The sequence below is a fragment of the Cimex lectularius genome, unplaced genomic scaffold (assembly GCF_000648675.2).
Source record: "Cimex lectularius strain Harlan isolate CLEC.00 unplaced genomic scaffold, Clec_2.1 scaffold159, whole genome shotgun sequence".
NCBI lineage: Eukaryota > Metazoa > Arthropoda > Insecta > Hemiptera > Cimicidae > Cimex > Cimex lectularius.
The window spans coordinates 954,101-979,137 of NW_019392864.1; the positions used below are offsets into that span (position 1 = coordinate 954,101).

The following is a 25,037-nucleotide window of genomic DNA, read 5'->3' on the forward strand; positions in this document are numbered from 1 at the left end:
GGCTGGTTGGTCAAAGAGCTTGTTCTAAAAGCACCAGATACTGCTCGAAGGTCCTGCTATCATAATGAATTTATTTATTTTTAATTTCTCTCAAATAAAATAGGCTTTTGGGCTCTAAAAAAAACATAATTAATGCTCTAAACAAAGTTAACATATATTTCTATAATAAATAAAATAACAAATATAATACAAATGACAATAATATAAAATTTAAACATCACATCTATAAATACAGATCATAATAATAAATATACATCACTTAGAAATATTTATAATCTAAACCTGTATTGTTAGCTTTTTTTATGATAATAATACTTATATATGTTTTATCGAAATAAAAAAAGTTTAATCTATAATTTGAATTTTGTTAGAGGTTTGTGATATGAAAATAGAGTCAGTGATTATATCAATTTTGGTTATTTTTAATGCATATACTATTTGTATAAATATCAAATGTACACTATTACATTACAATTTATTTAGTACAATAAAAATTTATTGTGGTAAAATAGTCCATAGAAAATATCAATACAGTCCTGTTTTTTTAAAGATCACATTAGTATCTGTTATTAAACTACGTTTTTTCACCAAAAAGGAAGACATGTGTATTACAACCAATAGGGTTTTCATTTAGGCTAAAATGTAATTTTTATTATTATTTTTATATGTGTGTATATATAAAATACATTCTTGCATATACAGTTATGGTAAAAAAACAATAAGAGACTCTTCAGGTTGCAAGAGAAGGCATTACATAAATAAAATCAGACACCCATTTTTAGAAATAAGAACTGACTTTATGATCGTGGAACATCCTTTAAAACACCCTAAAGTTTTAACAGACTAACAAAGGGAAAGAAGATCATATATAATTATATCCGCCTATACTGGATTAGCTATATTTTGTGTTTTTCAAACTCATTATTTCAGCATAAATTTATCTTTCAAGCTGAAATACCTGCTAACAACATGCTGTAGAAACTCTTACAAGAGGTTACACTGACAAAAATCCTTGTACGAACAGACAGCCAAGCGACCCTAAAATCATTATCAACTAAAAAGCTCACATCCAAAATAGTCAGTGAATGCATTTAAAACCTCCTAAGCTAATCTTTTTTTTAAAAAGAATTTTTGGTAATAAACAAGCAGACCAAATGGCCAGAGGGTCTGCAAGGCTCCTCCATCTCACACTCCACCAAATAAAAAAATAAAAAAAATTATAAGTGGAGGAAATCCAGAGGTGCAAGACACAGTAAACTCATGATTAAAGAACTCACACCAAAATTGGCAAAAGTGTTGCCTGATACAGGATTAGATATGCCTGACAAACCTGTTATCTAATGGATCTACGTTTTTGGCAGTTTGGTATGTCGCAAAAGGGTTCAGGGCAGTTGCGATGGTCCTTTATTGAACTTTTTAGCTTGCCTCTGTCGTGGAATACAATTCTTAAGCCATTGTCTGGTGGATCTACAATTTTGGCAGCTTGGTGTGCTGCAAATGTTTAAGGCCAAATGGGTGAAAAGTAGAAAAGTATTATAGAAACACACCTGAACCCCAGAGCATTTATATAACCTAAAAAGCGAAATTCAAAAAACATGTCTCATTATTAATTGAAAAAAAAAACTTGACTTGGAAGAATTAAATGCAAAAACTTACTTAACACACAGCAAATGAATAACCTAGCAGCAGTACAGACACATAAAATAAGACCAAATAACCCAGCACCAGTAAAAACATAAAATAACACCAAATAACCCATCAGCAGTAAAGACATAAAATAACACCAAATAACCCATCAGCAGGAAAGACATAAAATAACACAAAATAACCTAGCAGCAGGAAAGACATAAAATAACACCAAATAACCCATCAGCAGGAAAGACATAAAATAACACCAAATAACCTAGCTGCAGTAAAGACATAAAATAACACCAAATAACCCAGCAGCAATTCAAACACAAAATAAGGCCAAATAACCTACCAGCAGTACAGACACATAAAAAATACATTAAATGCTCTTACTATTTTCACCATAACTATATATATATATTCGTATAATCAACTATTAAGTTATTTATGGGAATTTATAATCCCATTCATGACATTATAATGTTCCCTTGGTGGCTTATGCTATTAAATATTAGTTATTTATTTTAAGCTTTAACATTTGAGCTATCTTTGGCATGAGGGAGTATCATATTTAATGGATCTTTATGGTAACGTGCAAATACTTCTCTTTTGAACTGATCGAAATTCCTTCTGTTGTTTGTGTTTTGTCTCTCCCTCCATGAAGGACGACCTTTCCGATTCTGAAGACCCCAATGGATAGTGAAAACAGGCGATAACACAAAGAATTCATACCCTGCTACATACATTTCATACACCTGTTGATATTATTTACTGTTAATATTGAAATATCCGCGATTTTTTAAATATTATTATGTTTATAATACCCCCAGTTATTGGTTTATTATTTTTATTTTCATTGTGGGTTTATAATGCCCCTGTTACCAGGTAACCAGAAAAGTTTTTGTGGTTTTAGAAGTGTCACAATTAGTTTAGAAATATTTTATTCAGGGAAATAGAATTTTCTCCCAATGAGTTACTAGCCTAGTTATGCCCTTCCTAATAAAGGTGTGTCCCCCGGGGGTTTAAAAATAAATTCAGCTGTTTTCCAACTGTTGGTGATTACCAAATTTTCCAATTGCGCATATGATTCTACATTGCTAAGAAAAGGTGGGGAGGAAGGAAAAGTGAGATGGGGCCAGATTTGGAAAGTACAGAGGGTGTGGTGGGACTTCCCAACCAAGCTTCATTATCACCTCCTTTGTCGTTCTAACCGTATGAGTTCTCCCTCTGTTCAGGTAAAAAAATTACACCTTTTCTGTACACAACAGCAGATTGTTTCTCGGCTAGTGGTAAGAGTTCTTAGTGCATGATCAAACATACTGCATCTCCTTTTGTTGGTGTACATTCGGTTTTCGCATCAAAATGGGACAGGGTCATTTAGAGACAGCTGTCTTAATGTACAGGATCAATTTTTCGTTGCATAAGACAACCAGACAAAAAACATCTTTACTTTGCGCCATGAAAGGCAAATGTTATGAGGAACCTATTTGCACAGCTTCCAAGTCTTCCCAAGTTGATACAAGTTAGAGCAAATGGTTTCATCACTTTCGCTGAACACTCCGGCAAACCTCTGACAAGTTTTATTCAAACCAAATTCGATAGCTTGCCCCAATTCGCCGTCATTCAATACGGAAGGTCTACCAATGGTTCATCCTCAATCCCCTCATTCCAGAAGCAAACTTTTTGAACCAGTCACTCAATTATTGTTTCATCACCGAATGCAGTGAATTTTATAAGCTGCCTTGGCTGCCCTAGTACTGAGCTTATTCTCATACAATCAGCATGCATGAATTATGTGTTTTGAAGCCATGAGAAAGAAACTATTTTATTATTTGCTGTGAACTGTTCAAGACACCTTTTATTTATAAACTGACACATTATCCTCTTGGCTTATATGATGTAAAATCTAATCCTCTAGTATTGAAACAATAATAATAAATGAAGGGGGCGTCGGTGGCCGCAACGGTTTAGGCGTTGGCACGGCGCTCATTACTGTAAGGTAAAGGTCCCGGGTTCGAATCCAGTGGCCCTGCATTCGAACCTGACATACTTACAAATGGGCTTTTTTTCAAAAACACCGGCACCCCGAGGGTTGATATAACCTATGCTGTTGCAAACCCTCATAAAAAAATAAATAAATAAATAATAATAATAATAATAAATGAAAAACTGCACAAACTTTTCTGGTTACCTGGTGATTGTTACTTTACATCAACTTGTTATTGTCAAATTACCTGGGTGTTTCTTGTAAAGCCATATCCTAGAAATCTTTCATCGTGCGGTGGCACAATGTCAGGTGCTACATAAAACGGCTCATAAAGAAATTCAAAGTTGGTTACGCTGTGACTGATGTGCACAGCATGATTCTGTATATCTTGTTCCCAGCTGAAACATCAAAAATTATTAACAGTATTATTAATAGTTCAAATTTATTTTTAGAACTATTAAGCATAAGTTTTTTGTATGAAATGACAAATAAAAGCATTTAATTTTTATGCTCTGAATTTGAAGAAGCAAAGGAAATACTTACCGAGAAAAGTTAGTAGCAAACTGATTATATATGAACACTTTATGGTGGAAAGGTCTCGCCAAACCTCTCCCTGTAAGCCTTATAAGTTCAGTTTTATTTCTTGGAAAAGGTACTCTCTCATCCAGCTCGTAAGTGGGAATAACATATGCACACTTTCCACCCTTACACGTTTCAGTCTTAATAAACAAATCTAGAGCTTCTGCTAGATTTGTACTTGGAATAATATCTATGTCAGTTAAAAAAACGTGGGATGTTTGGCAGTTCCGTCTCGCCAAATTCCTCATATGATTCTGTGGATAACGGTTCCTAATTCTCCATCTCACGATATCCGGAGACCGTAATTTGAGCATTTGACCAAGAGAAGCTTCAGGTCCCAGACAGTCCAATTGAGTAGTCTTTTCTACATAATAAGTACTAGTAGGAATTTTTTCTTTAGGAAAGGCTAAATGGAAGCTTATCCTTTCTCTTACTGGAACATAACATCGGCGTAAAAAATCAATGTAACCTGAAACAAAAAAAATTATCATTACAAGTTAAAGTAAACTGCTGTCAGCAAGTTTGGTCATAGTCTTAGTATAAAAAGAAAATGATTTGGTTTTTTACAAATAAAATCCAAAGTCTACAGATTCTTGCAGATCCAAAATAAGTTGTTTTTTTCAGGTGGCAATTTGGCAAGCCTGCAGTATTTCAAGATTGTTCATATTAATTAAGGTTTTTAGTTGGGATGAAAAAAAGCTAATGGCACGAGAGGGATTCGAACCCACGACCTTCGGCTAGATACGCCGCTGCTCTACCACCTGAGCTAACGTGACCTCGATCCACTCGGACATCAACTCCCCATCTCAACCCCACCTTATGAGTTTTCCCTCCTTTTGCTATTTTTCAAGTCCGAGTGGATCGAGGTCACGTTAGCTCAGGTGGTAAAGCAGCGGCGTATCTAGCCGTAGGTCGTGGGTTCGAATCCCTCTCGTGCCATTAGCTTTTTTTCATCTCAACTAAAAACCTTAATTAATTGTAATGTTTAATTGGTCAAGCGGACCACAAAAACTAGTGAATTGTTCATATTGCATGAAACTATAAGTGGGACAGTTTTCTGTTAACACTTAGGTTTCTAGTATACAGGGTGTTCGGCTACTTGTGTTACAAACTTTGCCAGTAGATTCTACATTCAAAAAGGAACCAAACAGTCCTAATTAACTATGGTCCGAATCTCAGCTCTTTTGGAGTTATTCCACTTTTTCTGATGTTTTAAGATTTCACAACCTTGCTTCAAATAAACAATGATAATTCCAAAACTAAAAGGTTTTGGACAAATCCGTTGATACCATTGAAAACTACGTTAAATTTCCAATAAGATGTGATCAATACTAAACTTTTAAACCTTAATAAAATAAGCGTTTTAGTAGTGAGAACTTTGAAAAATAATTTTTTTTTTCAAAGTTGAAAAACTTACTATGGTGACTCTAAAATACTATTTCCGAACCTAGAGACCAGCAAATTGTAGAAAACGTACTATTTTGAATGTAGAATCTATGGGCAAAGTTTGTAATGCGAGTAGCCGAACACCCTGTATTAATAAATCCACTATAGCCTAACCAGATTTATTGTGTATTGACACTACTTTCTGTGCAGTGCATACTATTGAAAATATACTCTTCTTTAAAAATTTTGGAAGGAAATAATTCCTTTGCCATAAGGCTGTCTCTTCCTCTTGGCAGAGTCAGCAAATATAGCTTTACCCATTTAATATCTGAGGTAGTACTTCAATAGTCAGTGAAGATGCTGACAGCATCTGGGCTTTGTTAATGGGTCTCATATTGATGTCTGACACAATTTTTTTAATGATATTATTGATAAGTCTATCCAATACCTTTAACTAATGTTAATACAACTTGGCCAAGATATTATTTACCTATGGTTTTATTTTTTAATTCAAAGTTTTGTACGCTGCCAGTATGTCGTAATAGTTATCCAGTCTTAGAGCCTAGTGCAAGACAAATTTGCTTTTCTCCAAAAACTCAACATTTTGAATATCATGAATTCAAAAAGTATTAATTAATTTTCAAAAGACAAGCACTAATGTTACCTTGCAATAATGAAAATTCTTCATCTCCTGCTGCAAACAATGCTACTGATATTGGTCCACTCCAGTGATGGGCCACTTGGACCAAAGAGTGGAGTTTTTCCAAAGACGACTGCGTCGCAAGGCACACTGAGTTTTTGGTTGAGAGTTCGATGAAGTTGCTGCCGACGAGGGCGTGATCGATCATTTTGAACAAGTGCCTCGCATCCCACCTGCCTAGCCTGGGATCAACATTGAATATGGGTGAGGTATTCGAAGGCAAGAGATTTTCAAGAATAAGCGGAGGTAAAGGAACTTGAGGTTTGGGAGCGGGCTCCGAGGAAATACTGGTGCATTCTGTGTTCAAGAGGCGCAGCATCAATAGTATGTTGAATACTGTTAGGATCAGGATGCTCAGAACACTCAAATTCCATAGTTTACAACCAACCTAGAACACACAAAAAAATATATATGTTTCAAACACCTTGGTGCTCTTTTAAATAATAAATAATTTGGGAAATTAGCTTATTTAGCTTATTATTTTGATCATTTAGAAAAGAGAATAAACATTAATATCATGAAATTTTTGGGGATAGTTCTGAAGATGACGAAATGCTGAAATGAGTCTGATAGACCAGAACTTAAAACCTTAAAAAAATAAAAATCAGCACATAAATAGATCATGGTTGAACAGTTGAGTCTAACCCCAAAGCCATTTTGATGTTTTTAATTTTTTGTTCAAATATTCCGAAACCTCAAATTTCTCCTTTGATCTCCAATCATTATTTTGCTCAACCAAGCTCTATTTTTCTCTACCCTTGAACACAGTCAAAACTTCATGGTGTTATTAAAACTCTTAAAAAAGGACACTCTGCAAGACTTAATGAGTACCATAATGTATTTCTTCATGAGCATCTGAGCTGACAGACCCGTTGGCTGATGTAGTGAATTGCATCTTCTCTACAGGCATTTACCTAGCAGAGCTAAAAATTGCAAAGATCATCTGCTTTCAAAAAAGAAGACAAGCCGGATATATCCAATTACAGGCCAGTTGTTTTGCTGTTGGTGTTTAACAAGGTCATCGAAAAGATGCTCTACAATAGATTGTCTGAATATGCCCAAAAAATCAGATTTATTTCTGAAAATCAATTTGGGTTTAGAAAATCACCTTTGACAGAAGATGCTCTGAGTAGAATAATTGATAGCATAGACAAATCAAAATTAAATAAACTCAAAGTTGCGGGCTAATTCTTGGACCTTTCCAAAGCTTTCAACTTGGTTAACCATTACCATTAACTTCACAAGATGATCTCTCTTATTTGCAGGATCAGCTTCCGGTCTTTCAAGATCCCAATTAAGTATGGCATACCACAGGATTCTATAATTGGCCCCCTTTTATGTTTAATATATAATAATACATTTGTACAGATTGCTAAGTATGTATGTTTTTATCTGTTTGCGGACGCCTCTTTAATTGTTGCAGGAAACGCTCTGATGAGTTATGGCTGAAAATTAAGAACACAATGGATAAAGCCATGGCTTGGGTTTCAGAGAATGGTCTTGCACCTAATATAAAGAAAATAGTAGCTCTCAGTTTTAGCAATTCCCTTAACTTATTGTCAGCTGGCATCTTGGTATATGACGAGAGTCTTCATTTGACCCCAAGTTAACATGGTAGAAACACATTTTCTAATTGCAAACTACTCAGCCGACTTGTTTTACTGTAAAAATGCTTAGGCAATTGACAATATAAAATGTAATCAGAGTGGTTTATATAAGCTGTTTCCAACGAATCCTCTCCAATGTTCTCTACTTGGCCATTTTCGCTGTTAAGCGTAAACATATGCTGGTCAGGAACTTACAGGTCAGGTTATCCCAAAATATGAGCAATCAAGCTCTTTCAAGAAGGACACCTCCATCTTTTATGCTGAAATATATGAAAAATATTTGTGTCAACAAAGGAATCTTCATAAAATCAGACATCCAAGTATGCAAAAAGGTCACAACCAAAATGGTTTGTGGATGTATCCAAAACATGGTGAAACATAACGATTTAATTTTGGGTGCTAAGGGACAAAGAAATGAAGTAGGTAATGAAGTAGACAAATTGGCCAGAGGATGTGCAAAGCCCAGAACCTCTAATTGGGATCATATGGTCAAGCTCCTCCATCTCAGATACACACAAAACAAAAGCAGAAATGTACTCTAGAGGGGCCAGACGTGGTAAACTCATGGTTAAAAAAACTTTTGCCAGAACTGGCAAAAACATTGCAACAGTAAGGCAGGGTAAAACTAATAACTCTATACTCGGTATCAGAGGTAACACCTACACAATATTGGCATAATTAATGACTTTTTTTTCAAGTTATACAATGAGGAGGAAGAAACTGCCACTCAAATCATCTTCGAATGTGAAGCAATTGCTCAATGAAGACATAACCTATGGTACCAAGATGATTCGATATAAGTAATTGCAGCAATGGCATTAATAGTCTTCTACCTTAAAAAAAAAAAAATGAACTGAACTAAGTAACAATGAAAAGTACAAAAAGCTGAAATCCTTGGAGAATATCAAACCCTCATTTAGTAACATCATCAGCATCGTTATTGGTTTTCTTCTCTATTTCTTTTTGGTGCATCAAACAGTGTGGTAACAACTGCCACTGATGACCTCATTAAAAATGGAGTCATAACCTAGGGTACCAAGAAAACCCACCAAAAATAATTGCATTGTAAATAGTCAATAACCTTCTACTTATTAAAAGAAGAATTGAGTCAAATGAACTGAACTAAGGGACTAAGAAAAGTACAAACATCCAGAAGCAAACCCTGGGGAATACAAAACCCCTTTTCCTAGAGGTGGCTTCGATAGGATTCAGGTTAGAAGACAGAATTGCTGTGTATGTGTGTGGGTGTGGATGTGGGTGGGTGGGTATAGGTGGGAAAAACACATCAAGTATCACTTCATCATCATCATCAGACCCCAACGCTTCAGGCTCCCATGTGCATCCTTCATTCTTTAGCTTTTCTTCTAGTAGGCACTGTTTTTTCTTTTCCATAGTACAAGCACTGGTTTTTTTCTGCTGCTCCGAGTCTATATGTACCCAGAGTCTGGCTATGTCTAGTTCTGCTATCATTATAGCTCTAACACGGCCTGTAGTTCTGTCGTTAGTCTTCTGTAGTGGTCCTGGAATACATTCCAATTAAACTGAGGACTTACTCTTAACTCATTGTCGGATGAATCTACATTTTTGTCAATTTGGAATACTTCAAAAGGGTAAAATGCCGGAAAAAGTGATGAAAGCGCAGAGAATTTTAAGGGTTCTATTAAATTGTTGAAGTATTTATCGCATTGCTAATGGTTTACCCACCTTTCATTCTTTCATGGAAAAATGGAAGACATGAAGACAAGAAGAAAATGGATGGAAAGGTTTAATTTCGGCTATCATCCTCGGGAAAAAATAGTTTTGAATTTTGAAAGCTCCTACTAACGAGCTACATATTTGCTTTAAGTCTATGCGGATGTTCAACTCACTTGCGTGACATGACGTGCCGTGAATGCACAACCATCTCCGGACTCTGAACACATTATGACATGGGCTTAAATGCAAATCATGCCAGAATCTCTTAAACTGTTGTCTACAAAAAAAATCAACGATATACAGGTGCACTGCGGACCTCGTGATTAATTTTAAAAACATTACTTTATTGTCTTAAATTTAATAGGAATCATATGGAGGCGCTTTAGTCGAACCTTGTGTACAAAATCTTCAAGACGCTCATGAAGAACGACATAGCGAAAAAGTAGAAGCTTTTGCAAAGGTGGAAAAAGCTGCAAATTGATTTTTCTCTGCCCTTCCGATCAAATCCATTCATTCAATTCATAACAATCATCTCGGATTAAATCCGAGGTTGTCGTGCCTTGTGTGTCATTTTTCTGATGTGCATTTGTGATGTGAATCACCTGTTTCATGACGTTTCGTTTTGCTATTGACAGGTCGATTATGTTTCACCGGCCAGTAACGTTGCTGATCAAAACGCAACTCTTCCATCAATTTCTGTTTTTACAGATTCTGCTTGGCCTCGAATAAAATGCCCAATGCCCTTTTCCGATTGCCATGCGCCCCTCTTTCATCGATTTAGTTGATGCTTATTTAGTTTTACCGTTTGAATTCCGACAGAAGACCCATGGTACGGATCGATTCTTCTATTTTTGCAATCGGGAAGACTTCCTTCTAGAACAGCCTCTCGTGAAGGAATTTTTTCATACAACACACTCTCGAAACATGACGGTGTAGACCTGAGGTACTCATGGAAGCAGAGGTTGTCTGAATGTTGGACCGCCCAAGGGCTTTAAAGAGAGGCACGCAGCTTTGGAAAAACGTGAAGGACGCTGGACAATTGGAAAAAAAATCAACTACAGATTCCTTTTCTCTTGTGTACAGAGAAATCTCCCTCAATGAGGCAGAGCGGTTTAACTGCTGAACTAAATTCAGTACTTTGAACGCAGAACTGCATTGAATCACTCTTACTGACTCATTTCGGGTCCTCACACACTCTCTTTCTCTCTCTCCATCTGACTGATTCCTGACTTTTCTCACTCTGACTCAGACTCATCGGTACTGGCCAACCTTATGCCCTGGAACATCGGGGGATGATCCGATCGCGTCCCCTGAACTTTGGATGAAGCAGCTGTTTACGAAGCCACGGACGAGGCGTATACCCCGGGCATTAGCTGGTTTAGTTGGGTTTTTATTGGCCCTGAGAAGGGTCGGTGTTTGAAGGATTGCTTGTAGCTTGTTTGCGGCTTCAGAATTGAACTTCAGAATGGAGATCTCGATGAGTTTACTTTCTCATCAGGTTGATCCCCTTCTTATGTAGAGGGATGCCTGCAAAGTTTATTGGATGCTTTGGAACCCGGAAGAATTGCTAAAGTAGTGGTGACTCCTGATTCTACTTCATCTTATCGGCCGATAGCGCTTATGTCATGTGTGAAAAAGACGTATGAAAGAATGATAAAACAGCGTCTTCAATGGTGGTTGGAAAGAAACAATATGCTTCCAAATAGTCTATATGGCTTCTGTAAAGATCGCTCTGTGATATACGCTCAACTTCAGTACCTGTGCAACATTTACGATTTTACTGACGGCAAGTCGATTCTAGGCCTGTTCCTGGACATGCAAGACATTCATATGACAACGTTGATCTGTCATTGTTAGAATTAAAATTGTTGAATAAGGTTTACCCCAATTGTTTGTTTCCAACATTATGGCCATAGTTACCGATAATGAAATGTATTTTGATATCAATGGATCACTTGAAGGCCCTAGAACTACGTATAAAGGTTTACCACAAGGGGGGATTCTAAGCCCGCTCTTATACGCAATCTACATTTCAGATCTGGAACCGATTCTCCCAAACTCTCAAAGCGATGCAATATGGTGATGATATTTTTATTTACGTAGAGGCCAAAGATTAACTGCACTCAAATTTTAAACAGTTCTATAACTACTATTTTAAAATGGTTTTGGGAAAATGGTTTCTCGATATAGCCTCGAAATCTGTACTATGCCCGTTTTCAAGAAAACGACGGATACCCCTCGATAATACAGAGGAAATTGATGGCTTGCGCTGCTCAGTAGCACTAGACGTCAAATTTTTAGCACATGTTCTAGATCGTAGACATGGGCCAAACACATAAAACGTCTACTAGAAAGAGTCGAAAAACTATTTAATATACTAAGAGGTTTTCCGAACAGTAAATGGGGTGCTGATCCCGAAGTGAGTTTCTTATTCTACAGAACGGCAATTAAGGCAGTAATTGACTATGGATCGGTTTTTTTATGGCCATTAACAGCATCCTGAAACATATCACTACCTTTCAGAATAAATGTTTGAGAGGCTGTCTTTCTAGCAACCCTATACCACTTTTATGCGCCGGGGCAAGTGAGCCTCCACTAAATATCAGGTGGGGAAAATTTGCACAGAAATGTTTAATAAAACTATATTACAAAAATAGCCTACTGTTTTCAAAACTAAGTTTCTTAGCCTAGAGTATGCTCACATATGGTTTTTGGCAGAAGAAAATACTCCCTGTTATGGTAGAAACATTTTTATCATCGGTTCTTGGGATATATTCTTTGTACTAAACTTCCGTTAATCCAATGTTTAAAATTGATTACGAAGCAATTAGGAACAAAATTCAGTGTTATGAATTGACTGATTACACTAATTATCCTCCTCACATAATTGAATCAATGTTTAGGGCTGACATATACGAAAAGTTTCGAAATTACCACCTTAATTTTACGGACGGTTCAAAATCGGAGAGGGGCATGGGATGTGCATTTTATGACCCCAAAGAGAATGTGGTGAACAGTTTCGTCTCCCAAGTTTGTGCAGTGTATAAACCGCTCAAGTTTTAGCTATTTCCAAAGCCTTGGAGAACAGTGCGACTTTAACTAAACAAAGATTTGCATATTCACAGACAGTTTGAGTACAGTCTCCCAGCTTCGGAATTTCGGCATGGGGAATAGTTGATATGAATATATTCTGACTGATATCGCCCAGAAAATTTATATTCATGATGGGAGGTAAAGAAATATTTATACGCTGGGTCAGAGGGCATGCAGGTAATGAGAAGGTTGATGAGACGGCCAAAGCTGCCACAATAGTAGGAACACAGCTGAATGTACTAATAACTAGACGGGATTTTGAAAATACTAATAACCTAAAATTTATGGAAAAATGGCAAGATTGGTACGACTCAGCGGAGGTTGGCAAATATTAACGTTCCTTGTTCCCTAAAGTTAGGGAAAAAGTCTGGCTCGTCGAACATGGTAACGGAAAATCCTTCTTTTCACTTTTTCAAGATTGAGAACGGAGCAAGGCATCTGCCTGTCTTATCTGCATAAGATTGGTCTAAGGCCTAATCCGTACTGTAGTGAATGTGGTGTGATTGAGGATATAGAACATATTTTTCTATACTGTACAAAATCCACCCAGGGAATTGTAGCCCATTCAATGTGGAACAACAGCGACGACGGGTGGTATAATATAATGTGGAAGGCTCGGGGCCCTGAAAAGGGGCACCTCTTGTCCTCATCCACGTCCCTCTCTCAATCCAGGTTCCTTCACTCTTTCCTGTGACCCCTCCCAACCCTTGGTTACAAGGGGGGTGTCCGGGCACAAAATAATGGTGCAGCCCTGAGGGTGTGGCAACCTCTCTAAAGCACAAGCTGTACTCGTGTCGGCCTCGGGTAGGCATGGGCGGCGGGTGCCTTATCAGAGGCACACGAGGGTTAGGGTACCAGATCTTGTCTACATAGATGGGGGAGGGTGCATAATCATCTGTACTACGGGGTGACAGAAATGTTCCAAAATCCATCCCCTGTTACTCTGGTAATGGATTCGTAGTGGTACGTGGCAACGCCCCTGGCGGGAACTTAGAGAAGTGGCTGTTTTCTACCTGTGACCTTCGCATGAAACTTGAGTATGACCACCGTTATACACCCGGTCTCACGGGATACGGCGGATCGGAGGGCAGCGTAAGCGTTGAGGATGCTACGATTATGCTGAAAAGTCCCTCGAATGCGTGAGTAGTGGCGGATGGGAACCGGTAGAGAATCGGTTGCTCCTACTCGAGTGTGCTTTGCACGTAGGTGTAGGCTGAGCTGATTGGAGGTTTTTACCGTAGGCGGTACTCCTCTAGGGGGTGGTTAGCAATTCCACTTTAAACAAAACCGCGGCCGGAGCGGATCCGGTAGTTTCTACGCTAGAGAAGCCCCAATACTCTGGGAGATAAAGTGGCCTTCTCTATCTAGGGAGTGCGCGGGAGACCGGGCTGATGTATTTCGGCTTAGGTAGCCCTATGCGCGCGGCATACAGTCTGATGCTTAATGCAGACCCGACCACTCAGAATGGGCAAGCGGGGAACGAGGTTGTCTTGGCCCCTCGGGGCTGAGCTGCCTCTACACCAATGCTGCGGCAGTACACCATTCTGTCGCATGTGGAGGTGCGTCAGCTTTCATCTTGAGAATCAAAACGTCCGATAAGACCGAACAGACTAGGTACGGACGTTAAAGATCCATTGCCCTTTTTAGGACGACCGAGCATACTGTACAAAATACGGTAGTCAAAGAGAGCGTTTTTTGCATTCCCTTTCACTCAATCAAGAGCTGGTAAAACCGTTCAATTTCAACACCATTGTTTTAGCCAGCAGTATTCCCGTCTATAAATGTCTTTTTAAATTTTTGAAAGTGTGCAAGTTGGAAATTTAGTGGTTGGGCAGGGTACTGGGGATGCTTGCGGCGTGGAGGTCGTCGGGGGTGGTTCGTCCGGGACGAGCGGGGAAACCGAGCTCGTTAGCCCCTGTGAACTAGGGGATGTAGACTTTTCCATGTTGATTTCGATGTAAATAGTTTTTATCCACATCCCCGAGTTGGTCACAGTATAAGTAGAAATTGACGCAAAGTGATAAAGGTTTCCCTTCCCCTCTCGTGGCGGGCTGGCTTTGGCTCGGCCGGGGTGCTCCTGGTTTTCTGCTTCCGTCGCCTGTATGACCTTTGGCCGGGTATTTGTGATAAGGTCAAAAGAAGGGGAAAAAAGCTCAACCTTCTCTCGCGAGTGCACTACCTTTTTTGTTACATTCTCTACATCTCATTGATCACTTGTTTACTCCAATATCTGAGTTCAGGTCTCTGAGGTAGCATGCAGTTTTTCCATCACCTACACAGCAAAAGCTCCGAATTGTGAATCCGATGAGACGGAAGGACAAGCTTCCGATGAGGACATTACTGACGACAAACCGAATGAAGAACAGCCTTCAGATGAAGAATCTCAGCAGGTTCTAGAATGCTCAAATTCTACAAGTCTCCGATAGGTGTAGTGTGTTCACCACAGACGTGCTTTAGCGTTTTCGATGAGTCTGTTCAAATTGTTTGTTATATTCGCGGCCATTGAAATCAAGACTTTTCACAATACTATGTGACAATATCATTCCCTGCTTCTCCATAGCGAAGTGAGTGGCTGTCTCATTGGAAAGCACTTTCACGATTACAAGAATTACGTTCTGAAGTTGGTGGACCACGATGTCGACTTGGCCAACGTTTTCAATGTTAAGAAATGGCAATGTATTCTGCCGTATTTGTCAGATATTTTTAAGAAAATGAATGAGATGAGTCTGTCTGCAAGGAAAGAGTATCACAACTTTCGACGCTAATGACTAAAGTTCGCGCCTTCAAAAGAAAAACCCAGTTTGGGTTGAATCCGTTGAGAAGGAAGAGGTGGAATATTTTCCTGGGTTCAAAGAATTTTTAAAAGAAAAGAACTGGTGCTTACAAACGGCACGTTGATTGAAGCAATGCGACACCTTCGAAGTTTGGAGATCCTTTGAGCACTACTTCCCAACGGCTCGAGATACAATGATGCAAGACCATAAGTTTCCATTTTTGACAACGCAGTCTATCTTCAAGTGAATAAGAATCATTACTTCATTACTTCAGACTCCACCTTCAAATCTACTTTCGAGTTCGATACATACCCCCATTTTTGGCAGTCTGAAAAACAAAAAATTTCATCCGCTCGTTGAAAAAGCAAAACGTGTTCTCCATTTGGCACAACTTACCTATGCGAATCCGGATTTTCTATCTATACAGCCACCAAACCAAAATAAGAAGCAGTCTACGTCCTAAATCCGACATCCGTCTCCAGATATCAAACATTAAAACCGAAATAGCCGTATTGTGCAGGCTAAAACAACCTCACTCTGCCCATTATTTCATTAATCATTAATGTTCAAATTATTATTTCTGGATTTGGTTTGAGTTTTATCTACCTATTGATTCCGTTCTGTCCCATTTGATTTTTGTGAACTGGATTTTTTAAATGATGTTCAATACGTCAATCTAATGTAGGTTTTCATAGTGATATCCATCTCCATCACTCCATCACCTAATTAGAAATGGACTGGCTAATTTATAAAAATTTAATTTACTACATGCTGTAAGTATGTGATTAACTACACTTTCCATTAGATTTTTATTTTATTTATTTTTATTTTTTACGAGGGTTGGCAACAGATGTTCCCATCTTTACGTGGGTGTTGAGACCCGGACTTATGCCCGATGGGACTTCTCAGAGGCCCAGTGTTCTCAAAGAGAACACCAGGAAGATTTTACATGCATGGACTTGTCACATCCCTTGGCTAGCGAGGTGGTGCAATGCTAACCAAGTTCAGAAGTGCCCTAAAAAGGGTACAACCATACATGTGCCTTGAAAAAGGTAGTTTTGTGGTTTCCATCACGACTTTTCGGCCGTGCCGTTCACCACCCCCGGAGAGACAGAGAAGGCACTCTACCTCCGGTTCCCGTTGGCCGGTACCCTCCAGCTAAGGTACAATATGTTTGCAAACCACGACCACCAAGGGTCCAACCTCAATTAGTACAGCCGCTTGGGTACTCTACTCCCGTGGTTCAGTATTATTTTTAAGGTGGGCCTGATCGCCCACACGGGAGTTCATACGAACCCCCTACTGATGCACCCGCTGCCTGAGGGGTGCGGGTTCAGTAACCCAGGAAGCCTCTGCCAAAGCAGAGGGGGGTAAGGAAAAGAAGGAAAGGTGTAGGAAGGTAAGGGGGTAAATTTGCCTCCATCATTGGTTACCCCCTGGCACCAGGGTTGATGGTCGGACTTTGCCTGGGCCCACAAGGAAGGTATCCCTGCGGGAAAGGGTTGGCAACAGTAGAGGTCATATCAACCCTCGAGGTGCCGGTGTTTTGAAAAAAAATGTTAATATGTCGGGTTCGAATGTAGGACCGCTGGATTCGAACCCGGGACCTTTACCTAACAATGATGGACCTTAACCGTTGAGGCCACCGACGCCCCATTTCCACAAGTTATCGTTTTAGTGATTTTCAAAACAAAAAATCTAAAGTAATTTGTAAGGGTGAAATTTGTGAGAAAAAAATTATATCAAAATTATATCACTTGTACTGTAGGTTGTTGAACAATACACATCAGCATGGAATTTTCTTTATTAACGGCACGTTTTCGAAATCATGACATGAGTCCTCTTCAGTGTTAATTACATTTCTTATCCTATACAAATCTTTTCGTTTACTTTTCTATTATTTAAAAAAAATTATATTAATAAAATTAACTGTACATACCAGTGGGCTTCCCAACAATGTCTAACCATGTGTTCATTTATCTCTCTCCGGTATCAATTTTATCAATCACGACCTCATTATTTTTTGATTATATTTTTACGTACAATTACCCCGAAAAATTATTAGACTAAAATAGTTGCAAAACAAAAATTAAATTATTGTAGTGACTTAAAAAAAAATAACGACAATCATAAAGATATGAACAAAAACATTTATGCTGGTACGATTTACGTACAAGGTATAACAGAAAAAAATATTAACAATCCTTAAGAAAGAAAAAGCAATAGATAATAATTTAATGATAAATCAGTATATGAAAATATGGAATTGCCTACCACCTTTATTACAAAATTAAAGATAAAATGTATATTCACTAGTTTTCGTGGTCCGCTTGACCAATTAATATCTTTCAATTCATTAAGGTTTTTAGTTGAGATAAAAAATCAGTGTCAAGAGCGAGATTCGAACCCACGATATTCGGCTAGATGTTCTACCACTTGAGCTATCGTGACCTCCATCCACTCGGACATTAACTTCCCATCTCAACCTCCAACCTTTCGAATTTTCTCTCCTTTTTGCCATCTTTCAAATGTCGTGTAATCTATTTGACAAATGAAATGGCCACGGAGAGCTTTAGTGAAGGTATACTTCATTTTAACTTATTAACACTAGTTTTCGTGGTCCGCTTGACCAATTAATATCTTTCAATTAATTAAGGCTTTTAGTTTATATAAAATGAGGGAAAATTCAAAAGGTGGGGTTGAGATGCGAAGTTGGTGTCCGAGTGGATCGAAGTCACGATAGCTCAAGTGGTAGAGCAGCGGTGAATCTAGCCGAAGAGCGTGGGTTCGAACCCCGCTCTTGACACTGACTTTTTATCTCAACTAAAAACCTTAATTAATTGAAATAAAATATATAATTCTATATATCGTACATTTGCTCACATGTAACTGTAAAAAAACATATGTAGGAAAAACAGTTCAATTGTTAAAAAACAGATTATACTAATACAATTATATAGCACAAAAAATAATAATGTCACAGGTCTTTCATAACACATAAATAGTAACAAACATGATATAAATTTTAAAATTGTATAATGTATTTTAACATAAAAAAATGAGACCGGATTAAATGGGTTAGAAAAAGTAATACAAANGTAACTTTATTTACAAAATCCAGAACACAAAAACCCCGAAATGCAAATTTTTGGGAAAATCAAAAAATAATTTTTTCTAACAAATTTTTTGCTTTACACTTTCAGATTTCTTTTCGAAAATCACAAAACTGATGATAACATTGAAACGATCTACCGGAAACTTTTCGTGGTTTTAGGGACTTATAAACTACACGTATTGGAACAAATTTGCCTCGGTAAATAAATAAAATAAAACGTTTGAGGTGTTTTAGTTGATTTCATCCTTATTTTCGCCACGTATACTACCATAAAATGTAAACATTTTGATATAGCGTGAAAGAGGAAATATTCAGCTTTCCAATGTTTATAAAAACATTGAAAAATTGAAAAAAAGGAGGGAAAAGTCGAAATGGGAAGTTGGCGTCCGAGTGGATCGAAGTCACGAGAGCTCAAATGGATAGAGCAGCGGCGTATTGAAGGTCACGGGTTCGAATCCCGCTTGTGACACTAACTTTTTCATCTCGACCGAAACCTTACATAAAAAGATTAATTATTTGAAAGAGGTAATTTGGTCAATCAGACCACTAAATACAATGGGTTTGTAAAGACGTTTAATGTGCATAAAATCCAGAGGAATTATGAATTTTAAGTCTGAAATACGACAAGGAGAAAAAAAATGCCTTGGGTCAGCCCAAAAAAATATTTGTTTTTTTGTTTGCTATAAAAATTCGTATTTAGAGGAATTAAAATTGCGTAAAACAAACCCTAATTGAATTTTTCAAAAACCAATTTTTTTTGGCCTACTTTGCTAAGTCCCTAGGTCACAAATTACGTATACTCATCCTTCCTTTGGCTAGCTGGCAAATAGAGACTTAGCACAGTAGGCTAAAATATTTTTTAGCAAGAAACAAAATCGATATTCGCTTTCTGCACGCCAAAAAAATCCCTGAATACAAATTTTGGGAAAAATCAAAATTGAATTTTTTTCCCTTAAAATTTTCCTTTTTTCAAATTACTTCAGATATTTTCGAGAATCAAAAAAAAAAAAAATGATAACTGAAACGACCGCACCGCACCGATCTACCGGAAACTTTACATGGTTTGTGAACTTATAAACTACACGTATTAGCATAAATATTTCCATTTCATCATTTTTTCATCTTCATCTTCATAATATTTTCGTCACGTATACTACCATAAAACCTAAAAATTGTTAATATAGCAAGAAAGAGGAAATATTCAGCTTTTCAATGTTTGTAAAAACGTTTAATTCGCATAAAATCCAGGTGAGTTACGAATATTTAAGTCCGAAAGCACCGGAAAAAAGAGCGAAAAAAAAACCAGGATCAACTCAAAATTTATGTTGTTTAGCGACCGGTGGTTCAATAAATGGTTGAAATAGTGAGGAGAGGTCCGGTTAGACGTATTTCAGAAAAACTCTTTTTTCATTTTATTGCCCAAGTTTCTCACTTTTTTCGGGTCATCTTCAAGGCATAAAGCGTAGTGCTATTCTTGTAGAGTCATGTTTGTTTAAGCATACACTAAACACATGACACTACAAGAATAGCACTACACTTTATGCCTTGAAGATGATCCCTTATAAACGTCGAAACGTTGGCAATAAAATGAAAAAAGGCGTTTTTCTGAAACACGTCTAACCTTCTCACTACTTTAACCGTTTGACAAAAATTTATATTTTTTTTGTTTGCTATAAAAATTGGTATTTAAGTGCTTTGAACAGTGCTTAAATGGAATACTAATTTTTTTTTTTTCAAAAACAAAATTTTCTTAGGCTAGTTTACTGAAAGCTTTTTTCATTTTTGTGACATTTTATGTATCTAATCTATCATTTAATAGAATTCGGCAAATTCTATTTAATACAATTTTCTTATTTCAGATTTAAAAAAAATATATATATAATGATACATAATAACAATGAAATACAAGCACAACAAAGGCAGAAAAACATGTTTTAAAAATTATAAATAACTTAAAAACTTTTCTCGGCTCCTTTACATGGCCCATTGGCAAGAATGCTCGTACGCATGTCTAAAGTTTTTTCGACCTGGTATTATCACCAAAAATTTTAGTCAAATCGGCGATCTCACGTCCGTATTCTTGTTATTTGTTATACACTTGTGGCAATTAGTGGATTTTTGATTTTATGCCAATGACAAAAAATAAATTTAACAAAACACCTCCACCAAAAAGGTTCATCGTGCTTGTTGTTAAGTTTTTTATATTTTTTCGACCGAGGATAACATTATTCAACATATATTAAATGGATTATTGGATACACAAATCATTAAATAGTAGGAATTGTAATTGATTTATGACAATTGAACTCTGATAGCTACAGTTTAGCCATAGTTCATATAATTTTTACCAATTTTTTAGACATTGGCAACCGCTGGTATAGTTTGATTTAGTATGTTTTATAGATCACATAACGGAACTTTAAATTAAACATTAATTTTTTTAATGATTAATAGATCAAGTTTACTCGAAGTTCAATTTTTTCCCCCAGGCCCTGAAGATGATCTCAATGAAGATCGAAACGTTGGCACGATAAAAAAAATATGTTTTTCTGAAACCTATATCACACCAGACCGCATCTCACGATTTCTGAATAATCAAATTCAATGTTTTGTCGACTACACCTATGTAAAGTGGTGCAGTGACCTTTTCACCTAGTTGTTTGTAATTTTTAAAGTTTTTTTTTCTTTTTTTAAATAAAACTAAGTACAGATGTTATTAGGGATGACACAATATCGACCGTGCAGCTCGGAGATGTTTTCATTAAATATTTCACAGCCGGAGCACGAGAGAAGTAGAGGGCCAACCAAAAAGCCCAAACCCGTTTTGACATAGGAACAAGTTATCGATCGGACGGTCTCGTATTTTCCTATAAATCCATCGCCGTGAAGATTTTTCTTTTACGATAAAAACATTACAGATAAAAAATACAAAAAATATACCAACGTGGAGAGTCGCAAGGGTAAGGAATTACTGACCTGGACGATCGGTCCTACGGAAGGCATACTTCTCATGGACCGTTTCCTCTGAAATCCCCTGAGCACCATGCTCTTTTGCCATTATCGAAAACGTCCTTCTGAATACTGCGGTACACATGCTGAGGACATGGTGCACACGGTCTGTGGGTTTAACCTGAGGTGGATCAGCTGGCCCATTGATCGGCCGGCGCATGCCCTAGTCCATCGATTGTCCATTCTTTTCTCTTCAACGTTTTAAATGCCAGCTTCCGTTGACAATAAACCGTTTTTGACGTTTAATCGGCGAAGGAACACAAAGAGCCTGTGTCTTTAGGGTTTCACTTGATTTTCAATGGGGTACCTGGTGTAAATCGGGTCCTGATCCGCCTAGTCACGCTTTATTTTTCAAGTGGGACGCACTAAGTACCCTGCGTGAGCTATCAAATTCCTGACGAATTTTGGCACAACCACAGTTTATAGTCAGTCACAATAGATGACCTGATAAACCAAATTAGTCCTCTATGTATTTTTATGGTAATATACAATATTGCTAGTATTTACCAGCGCCACAAGAGACAACCTTCGCATCCCAGAATAACTTCCCTAATTCGGTGGAACTCTTGGGTCACGTTGGAACCGACTACGTACGACTGCTACTACTGACAACTTAGAATGGTCCCACTCTATAACTGACTACATTCTTATAACTGCGACAGCGACTAAGACTCATTGGAACAGACTACGTACAAGTGCTACTACTGACAACTTAGACTTGTATCACGTTGGAACCGACTCCGAGCGACTGCCGACCCCTTAGGCTAGTCTCTCATTGGAACAGACTATGTACGACTAATACTACTAACACCTTAGACTAGCATCTTGTTGGAACCGACTATGTTAGACAGCTACTACAAACAATTTAGGGCGGTTGCTCACTAGAACCGACTACATACATGCTTATAACTGCGACTGTGACTACAGTCAGTCTAGATCCAGGCTCGCATTCGAACCGACTACACACGACTACAACGAAAGACAACTTAGTCTTGCCTCTCGCTGGAACAGACTATGTACGACTGCTATTACTGCTGACAACTTACAAGGGGACGACCAGGTTGGTGTGTCACGGATTTGGGCCAAACCTTTTTTTGTTGATTTTACTCTCCAAAATAACGAACACGTATCCGCCACTTTTTGTGAATAGGCCTTGATTTCGGCAAAAAATTTGAAAGCTGAAATTTTCCGTTTTTTAATATTTTTATTTAGAATGTAAATTATTGATTTTTACCCGTAAAATTTTTACAATTGTTGTGAAATCGTTATCTGATTGGAATCTGATTTATATACTTATGGCTTAATGACTAATAAGATCACAGCCTAATATAAAAACAATCGACTATGTAAACATACCGTTTTACATAAATTTTTAATGTAGATTGCAATAAAAATATAGCAAAAGCCATCAAAGTTTGTAAATAACCAAAAAATTTCCAAAAAAATTAATATTTGTCACGTAAACATAAAAAGTTTTTCGTGAAACTAATATGAAATTTCGTTTCAGCACCTCAAGAGACCGACCACTAAATACAAAATTTTCCACATCCTACATGTTTTCGTTAAATTTAAACAATGTTTGTAAATCCCAGGCCCTGAAGATGATCTCAATACAGATCGAACCTTGGCACGATAAAGAAAATGTTTTTCTGATACCTACGTCTCACCAGACCGCATCTCACGATTTCTGAATAATCATCGACAAACGGTCACTAATCACACACTAAATATAAATTTTTGTTTGAATTTAAATTTATAGATTTTTTACCCTTAAAATTTTTCTGAGTTTTGTGAAGTCTTATCGGAATAATCTGTGTAAACGGCTTTAATCGAAAAACGGCTCAAATGATTTTAACGTCATACTGACCATTTGAAAGAAGAGAAACGTAGCTTTTAAGATATATAATTATTTGTCAGAAATTAACCTAGTTTTTTAAGGGAAATGATCGTCCGTTTTTAACGTTTTATACAGATAGATACACTTGACAATATCTTTAAAACGAATTATCAACCATGAAAATCGGTTTTGAGAAAAATGATGTTAGGTATTGTCAGTCATACAGATAGATCGTCGAAATATAAGTCAAAAAATTAATTTACAATTTCCGAAAAATCAGTATCTAAGTGTTTTATAACGCTAGAATCACGGCAATGAGGTCAAATCCAAATTTGACCTTTTCTGTCCTACTTTGCTTACGTTTGTTAAAATATGCAAAAAAAAGCAGTATTTTGTTGATTTATCTATTTTAAATCATACCATAGAACATTTTTGTTTTTATGATAATCAACAAAGCATATAGATGCAAAATGTGCCTTCCTTCTACCACGTGGCATATCAAAATTATCCAAATTTATTGGACCTCTCTTTTCCAAACGACTCCAAGATTTTTTCGTCCGTTGTAAACGGCTTTATTATCCCTTAAGATATAGTATTCACGTTAATTTGTTTATGAAATTGTTAAAAAACAAAAATAAATTACATCTCTAATTTTTGACTGAAAATGTTAGATGGAGCAAGTTGCGATTGCTAAATAATTTCGTAGGAACAGAATACCTACCAGGTGCCGCCATTTTGGTAAGAAAGTGAAATATCACCGTTGTCTTCGGAGATAGATTGGTGTCAGAAAGAAAACATTAAAGATGGTCAAAACCCTTAAGCATGTCGTCCGTTCTATGTCCTTAAATAAAACATTACTTCTGCTTGATGTTGATGATGATAAGGGAATGCTAGGACGGGGTGGTTTTGCACCCCCAGGCACTACAGCTTTCTGACTTATTGTATTTTTCCTACCTCCACTGCGATTTTCTCTTTCTTTGTCCGTTTGTTCATTTCTACTACTACCATACTTTGAAGTTGTAGAAACTTAATTGCCTTCTCTGATGTGTTGACTGGTCCACAACGTAGTTTGACGACTAGGTCATTTCTCCCAATCCACCTAGATCCTGCCTAACTATTTATTATTATTGGTGGTTGTTCCTCACAGGAGATGGTGTAAAGCCGAAATGCCCTTCAGTGAAACCTAAACCTGCAAGAGAGTAGGTACCCCAGTAGATCGATCAAGTGCCAAACAGTTAAAACCTTTCGCTGACCTATCGGTCTTTAATCTTTTTTTGGCATACCAAATGTAGATCCATCAAAAAATGGGTGAATAATAATTCCTAAATCCAATCGGAATGTATTTGAGGACAGAGGCATGTAAAAAAGTGTTCATTGTAAGACCATCGCAGAAATCATCAGCAGAACTACTGATTCTATGATGTCCAAGAACTAGAATAGAATTATTGATGGACACAGCAGACTCTGGAGGCAGAAATAAGCCTATTAAGATATTACCAGGAAGAAGAAACAACGGAACAAATCTGCTGTCAGTGCGAAGACCTATGTAGGCTTACATTCCTACTTTTGGGAGAGGAAAAGCTTAGGGATCTAATAAAAATGCTTAAGCTTAATGAAGAGAGAATG

The 25,037-nt window shown here is 37.3% G+C and overlaps 1 protein-coding gene across 6 annotated transcripts; it reads right to left on the minus strand.

Annotated features, from left to right (window-relative positions):
• Positions 1-333: 333 nt before the first annotated feature.
• Positions 334-21,700, minus strand: LOC106673158 (beta-1,4-glucuronyltransferase 1). 6 transcript variants are annotated; one of them, XM_024228845.1, is made up of 8 exons: positions 17,214-17,307; positions 16,057-16,172; positions 15,847-15,971; positions 15,561-15,778; positions 6,246-6,669; positions 4,160-4,664; positions 3,864-4,014; positions 334-2,384 (listed from the first exon to the last, which is right to left on the minus strand). In XM_024228845.1, the coding sequence occupies exons 4-8, from the start codon at positions 15,666-15,668 to the stop codon at positions 2,154-2,156; spliced, it is 1,419 nt and encodes a 472-aa protein (XP_024084613.1). In that variant the 5' UTR covers positions 15,669-15,778; positions 15,847-15,971; positions 16,057-16,172; positions 17,214-17,307; the 3' UTR covers positions 334-2,153. The 6 variants fall into 6 exon arrangements, with proteins under 6 accessions (XP_024084613.1, XP_024084614.1, XP_014260662.1 ...); XM_024228846.1 differs by lacking the exon at positions 17,214-17,307 and having other exon boundaries at positions 15,561-15,687; positions 15,763-15,778; positions 15,847-15,987; positions 16,057-16,078; XM_014405176.2 differs by lacking the exon at positions 17,214-17,307 and having other exon boundaries at positions 15,847-15,987; positions 16,057-16,078.
• Positions 21,701-25,037: the final 3,337 nt, after the last annotated feature.